The following is a 6,843-nucleotide window of genomic DNA, read 5'->3' as shown; positions in this document are numbered from 1 at the left end:
GAATAGGATTTATCCTATAGCATGGGCTGTAGCTAGAGTAGAGAACAAAGATTCATGGGAGTGGTTTATTAAGAAGTTGCAAACAGACTTGGGACTGGGATCATGAACTGGATTTTCTTTTATTTCAGATAGACAGAAGGTATGTCTTTGTTTCTTAAGACTTAACCACTTCTATGTTTCACTTTTCACTAATTTGGTATTGCTTTTTTCAGGGTTTAAAAATTGTTCTAGCAACAATTCTTCCAAATGCAGAACATAGGAACTGTGCAAGGCATGTATATGCTAACTGGAAGAAGACTTACAACAATGAAGACTACAGACCTTTCTTCTGCAATGTGGCTTACAGTCGAACAGTTCCAGAATATGACTCACAGATGGCTGAGTTGCGTGCATTTGATAGAGAGGCACATGACGACTTGAAGGCAGCTGGGCCAAACAGTTGGTGTCGTGCCTTCTTCTCTAACACAGCACATTCTGATAACGTTTGCAACAACTTGTCTGAGAGTTTCAACAGGACCATTAGAAAAGCTAGAGAGTTGCCACTGATTAATATGTTGGAAACAATAAGGAGGCAAGCTATGACTCGCATTTCTCGCAGGTGGGTGAAGGCAAACCGATGTCTTCTGGATTTTCCAAAAAAGTAGCTGATACTTTGGAAACGAACCGAGAAACAAGCAATCGTTGTACCATCTACAGGAGTAGTGATAACTTATATGAAGTTATTTTGTACAGTTGCAGCTTTGAAGTCAGTCTGCGCCTAAAAACCTGTGTTTGTCGGGAGTGGGACCTCACAGGCATCCCTTGCTCACATGCAGTTCGGGTCATCAACGACAACAACCATGATTCAGCTAAGTAAGTTGTTAAATATTTTATTTCATCATGTTGATTCCTTTGTTATTAAAATTGTTAATTTTTCTATGCAGTTATGTAGATTATTATTACAAGAGGCAGGTTTGGATTGAGACTTACAGGAACAACATAAAACCAGTTAATGGAGAAATATTTTGGCAGAAGACTGGTAAAGACCCCATTGGAGTTCCGGGTTATAGGAAGATGTCAGGCCGTCCTAAAAAAAACAGGATTAAAGCAGCGCATGAGTCGCCTACAAAGCCCAACCGTGTAACTCGTGATGGCAGGACAATCACATGTGGTAACTGTAGAAAGGTTGGACATAACCGTCTCACTTGTAAGAATGCGGCTTATGTGGTTGAAGGTCCAAAACGCAAACGTGGAAGACCGTGGAAGATATATGTGAGTATATAGTCAATATTTCCTTTGAATATGTACATGCTAGCACTTATGTTTCTTATTTAACATAACAGGCCGATGGAGAAACAAATCCAAAGCAACCAAAGAGACAAAAGAAAACACAATCCCAATCTTCCATCAACACACATGTTGTTACTTCTTCATGTCCTGAGGCATCAACAAGACCATCCTCGTCTATATCAACTGATGCAGCAACAAGACCACCTTCTACTGGTTGTGGCCGTGGACGTCCTCCAGGAAAAGGACAAGCACAAGCACGTAGAGAGGTCGTTCCTAGGGGTCATGGAGTCTACATAAGTCCATTTACAAATAGAGTATTTGAAGTTTATGGAGAGATTTCAAGAGTTATAGGCTCTTCTTCTAAGGAATGAATGTGTAATTTCTACCTAAAGTCTTCTGTCTTTTGTAGACAAACACGTAGAGAAGTTGTTTTCGAATTTCACTCGTTGTCTTTTGTTTCAAAACTCTAGGTATCATGCTTTGTCTTCAGATGTTCACTTCTAATATATTTTTTGTGGTTAAACTTTGTCTGCTTTTACAAACACAAAACAAGAGAACAAATTCATATTATAACAAAGCGTATGAGTTATGACTAAGGACACAAACAAATAAGAGCAACAAGACAGACAACACTTATGACCAACGAAACAAACACAATAAAAATTGTCGTAAAATTGTCTACTTCTCTTTTATAGCCACATGTTTTCAGTCTCAAGTTCTTGTCGCATCATCGTCTTCTTCTCTTTCATAGTTGCAAGTTGTCGCTAGTCTTCACAGAGTCACAGCTAAAATCTCTTGACAGAGGAAGAAGATAATTCTAATTCGTTATGCTTTCGCGAAGAGAAGATTTCAGAAATTAGAATTTTTAATTTGGGGAAATCACCATTCTAAATGACACCGTTTTAGACAAAGATTAGTTTTAACCATGGTTTAGAACTAAATGATTAATTTAACGTTTTGTTTACGGTGTTTATACTCTCGTTAATTGTATTAACCATTCCAAGTAAATTGATTACATGGGCTTTAGTAGATGTATTAAAAGACTAAAATAATTTAGATTATGTATTATTTTGGTCACTTTATAACTTCGTGTATTAAGTTGGAAATTATAATTAAAGTTGTGTATTAATATGGAATTTTCCCTTATCCGTACAACAAAAACGGGTCAAATAGATCCCAAATAGCGGGGTATTTGTTTGTGAGTTGCATCACATGGCTTTCCGTTTTCGCTTCGGTTCGGTTGCGGTTTATTTCTTTCGATTTTTTGGTTTTTCGGTTCTAAAAGTTTAGAATACGTTCATATTTAGAAAGTTTATTTCATTTTCGATTCAGTTATTTCAATTTTTGGTTTGGTTTGGATAACAAAATTGGAAATCGACTAATATTCGAAATAATTTTGGATTTCATTTGGTTCCGGTTTTTTGTTATTTCTGGTTTAAATCAGGAAATTCAAAATTTTGAAATTAACTATCATTTTGTTTTTGGAATTTCAGATAAAAATTTAGATAATTCGGATAATTTAAAATATTTCAAAAAATAAATCTGGTACTAGTTTTTGGGTGTGTCGGTTTAAACTATCTGAGTATTCTAAAATTTAATATAGATAACATTTATAAGTATATAAACTATATTATAGAAATTTGGGTACTCATTCGATTTACGGTTCAGTTCCATTTCAATTTGTTGGTTCTAGAAATGCAGGATCCGTTTGGATAATTGATAGAATCTTACCCCCGACCCAACCTCTCGTTCTAGATAAATTTGCCCATGGCTAGCATATCAACAAATGCTATCTATTTTCATTACAAAGAGAGTTATGAGGAGAAATATACAAGAGTTAAACAGAATCTGACTTGTACATATATATCCTAAGTTCCTAACTATAAGTATAACAGCTTCTCATAGAGTTCTGTTTCTTTTACACGCTCTCCTTAGAGTTTCCAATAGATCTTGAACCTGTGGCAAACACCAGTAACCAAACCCCAGAAGAGAATCTCCGCAAAAATAACATACATCAGAACACCAACTCTTCTTGAATGCCAAACTCTGATGAAAACATGCTCTTTAATCCAATTTATCTAAAACACAAGCACCATAAACAACACTTGTTACTAAACTCCAACTAGACCATTAAGAGACACACAAGACTCATTTTAAGAGACTTTTACCAGTGTATTGCCCGGTTGGCGATAGTACCAACCGTTGAAGAAAGCAGCTAAAACGCCTTCAGCTCCCATCACGTACACCAGCATCGCGTTCATCCCTATCCATTCTAGAGGTAAAAACACGTGCTTCCACTCCAATACATCCACCTGCAAAACCAGGGAACAAAGAAAAAAACAATGAAGCTTGTTTTGTTAGTGTTTTATCAGTGTGGTGGAACAAGAATCACCAGAGAATACAAGGCGGAGAAGACGAGGGCGGCTGCGCCGGAGGTGAGGCATGTGTAGCTGAAAGTATAGAGTTGTTTGTTCAAAGGCATCACTGCAAACATTAATATATGTAAGTGAACAAAGAGAAGAGACTGTTTTGTGAGTTGGATTAAAGAACAATGTGTTATATGTTACAGTGTGTGAAATGTAGAGTTAGTCCTAGAGCAAGGAGAGCTAGACCGGTGGAGATCCAATGTTTCAGCCGAGCTGAATGCTCCTTAAAGTGTACGATGGTATGTCCAAAATGGACTCCGATGATTGTAGAAAGAATAGCAGAAATAGAGCTTAGGACTCCTTCAGGCTCAAACGGAGCATGACACCATGACGGTGCATCTTGGCGCAAAGGTCTCTCGTAAGGGGAATACTTAGTGCAAGCCTAACTCTCAAAAAAAAAAAACACACACATTAGAGAGATTAAGTCCATTGACATGAAAACATAGATCATTAATTGAGTATTATTGTAACCTTGGATCGTCTCCAGGCAGGATGGTGATACATATGATTGATCCCTAGAACTTGTCTATCAACATATCCAACAGCGTTACAAGGAGGGTTTAGCTTCCCTCTCACTCCACATGATACGGATTGGATCTTCCCATAGAGAATGCTATCTTTATCAGAGACAACGAACTCCCAATCAGGAACGTAAGTTCCATAGAGCGTGGCGAGATAAATCACAAGAACTGATCCACCCACAATCCTGTGAATGTAAAAGAATAACAATCTGAAACTCTTTTTCTATGAACTTGTATTCTAAATAAAATCAAATGTTATGTTACCAGTGCCAATAGTATGATTTGAATATTGAGAACCTCCCAGTTGAGAGACTTTCCTCATGTGAGTCCTTTGTGAAAATCTCCACCAATGCTACTACCAAGTAGGATAGTGCTATTCTCTGCACAGAAACAAACATGAAACCTTTTAAGACCCGTGAGTAATATATAAACACAAGATGAATCTTGAGCAGTCTGAGATAAGACCTGGAGAATCCCACAGAACCTCATCATAGTGACATCAACACCGTAGGTTAATTCATCAGGAGCATGAGAGAAACCACCTACACATCAAAAGAAATGAAGTGTTCTAGAAATCGGTGCAGGCCTATGCGCCCACCGGACCTAAACAAAATGATTTTTCTTGAACAATTTCTTTAAAAAAATCTTTACCATTCAAAAAATTGGTCTAGACGCCCGTACAATCAATAATCTTCTATTTTTTTTTATCAAGTCAATTATCCTCTATAAAAAAAGGCCTAATTGCCGTCTAGCGATTTCTTGAACAAACATGAATGTTTATCATGTTTTGAGGGCTACAAAGTTACAGGACAATAGAACCTCATCATTACCTTGTAGTAGAAGACCCCAGAAGAGGAGCTTGCATGTCCTAAACCCAACCTTCTTACAAGCTTCAAACTTGTTCGAAACCCGCTGAAAAAATTACACGTTTTTTTTTTTGTGTATGTTTGAGCCATCAGAATACGAAAATTGAACAAAAAGAGAGCTCTCAAACCTTGAAGGCAAGAGCGATGGAGACGCCAACGATGAACAAAAAGAAAGGCATGACGAAATCAGCCAAGTTGCAGCCTTCCCACGGCGCGTGAGCAATCACAGGCCAGTCTCCTCCGGCGTCATCCACGAGGATCATCAACTGTTGTAGAAAGTAAAAGCTTCTAAGTTTGAAAATTCAGAGGAGGAGTAGAGAGATAGAGAGAGAAGAAAGATACGGCTACGGTGAGGCCACGGAAGATGTCGAGAGAAGCAAGTCGTCTCTTTTCGTTGAGGTTCGGAGTAGAAGCAGCTTCTTCGTGTACGAGGAGGCCTTGATCGTTACGCATGACATCCACCACTTTGATTTCCGACATCACTTTCAACTCTCTCTCTCTCTCTACTGAAACATAAGCCACTGGTTCCTGTTCTGTAAGAATTTCTTTTATAGAATATCTAATTTTTAGTTTTTTTTTTTCTTTTGTCATCTGACAGAAGCAAATCAAAGCAAATCAAAAGATCTTCACTTGTCTAATGACAAGGAAACACATTATATTGAAGAAAAAAAGACCAATCACAATGCAAATCAAAAGATCTTCACTTGTCTAAGTTTTGGTTTTATTCTACATTCTTAATTGGTTGCATCAACCACGTACGTCCACGACCTGCTCCTGTTTTTTTCACAACACAGTATAACGTAGCTTTATTATATATATATGCTTTGTAGCAGAATTAAAGCTTTTTGATATAATCTAGTAAAATTAGAATTTTGTGACAGTTTTACTGGTGTATTTTACCTCTGTTGCCACTAATCGCCATTTTATCATGATTCTGTTTGAAAAAAGGCATCATTTAGACATGAGGAAACTTAGTATAGACTACTTCACGCAGATGAATCACAATTTACTAAATGCCCATTGTAACTCTATCCATTCTTGACCTCTACAAGCTAACACAAAAATAAAGTTCCTTCGCACACAAATTTTACAATATGCAGAAACATATAATAGACTCTCCTAACGCTACATCTCAAATTCAAACAGTGGCCGCTTAATTAACATCACCTCCATATTTTACAAAACTATAACCAAAGGTCGGAAGTTAACTTACATTCGAATGTTAGAATTGCAAATTAGAATGTACGCTGATGAGTGTTCACCAAATCCGATGTCGTCCAGCGGTTAGGATATCTGGCTTTCACCCAGGAGACCCGGGTTCGATTCCCGGCATCGGAGCGTTTTTTTAGTTTTGATATTAATCAAAAATACTGAATTTTTTTTTTAAAGTTAAATAAAAGATAGCAACATGGGCCTTAATAGACCAAACAGTATGACGATTTTTATGCCAGGCCCGTTTTAAAACTTAGGGTATCTTAGCAAACGTATAAACCCTGTGAGCTTCCTCCGTCTGGTCGTTTCTCTACCGTCGCCGCACTTGCTTTTGCTTCTCCTCCCTCAGGTAAGCTTTCCCACATTCCACGAGAATAGGTGAATCCTAGAGTTCTCTCTCGCATTTACGTATGTTTTGCTCTGTGTTCATGATAAGATGTTTTTTTTTTTCATGATAAGATGTTATTTGTCATGTGCTGCTTAACATAAGAATTATAACATGTGTTCGTACTATTAGAGTCTAACATAACATGTTTTTTTTTTTTTTTT

The 6,843-nt window shown here is 37.3% G+C and overlaps 1 protein-coding gene and 1 non-coding gene across 5 annotated transcripts; one reads left to right on the top strand and one right to left on the bottom strand.

The window, feature by feature from the left end:
• Positions 1 to 3,048: 3,048 nt before the first annotated feature.
• LOC106322966 (heparan-alpha-glucosaminide N-acetyltransferase) lies at positions 3,049 to 5,648 on the bottom strand. Of its 4 annotated transcripts, none has more exons than XM_013761116.1 (10): positions 5,425 to 5,648; positions 5,211 to 5,348; positions 5,047 to 5,128; positions 4,682 to 4,758; positions 4,481 to 4,596; positions 4,167 to 4,401; positions 3,837 to 4,077; positions 3,662 to 3,753; positions 3,438 to 3,581; positions 3,049 to 3,347 (listed from the first exon to the last, which is right to left on the bottom strand). In XM_013761116.1, exons 1-10 carry the CDS (start codon positions 5,560 to 5,562, stop codon positions 3,201 to 3,203), a joined length of 1,410 nt encoding a protein of 469 aa, XP_013616570.1. In that variant the 5' UTR covers positions 5,563 to 5,648; the 3' UTR covers positions 3,049 to 3,200. The 4 variants fall into 4 exon arrangements, 2 of the variants coding, with proteins under 2 accessions (XP_013616570.1, XP_013616571.1); XM_013761117.1 differs by having other exon boundaries at positions 3,470 to 3,581; XR_001266600.1 differs by having other exon boundaries at positions 3,145 to 3,347; positions 3,672 to 3,753.
• Positions 5,649 to 6,348: 700 nt separating this feature from the next.
• TRNAE-UUC lies at positions 6,349 to 6,420 on the top strand. Its single transcript has one exon. It is a non-coding gene; the product is annotated as a tRNA-Glu (tRNA).
• Positions 6,421 to 6,843: the final 423 nt, after the last annotated feature.

This window comes from Brassica oleracea, chromosome C2 (genome assembly GCF_000695525.1).
Source record: "Brassica oleracea var. oleracea cultivar TO1000 chromosome C2, BOL, whole genome shotgun sequence".
Taxonomy (NCBI): Eukaryota; Viridiplantae; Streptophyta; class Magnoliopsida; order Brassicales; family Brassicaceae; genus Brassica; species Brassica oleracea.
Note: the sequence above shows the minus strand (reverse complement) of the source record. Positions and strands in the feature narration are given on the sequence as shown.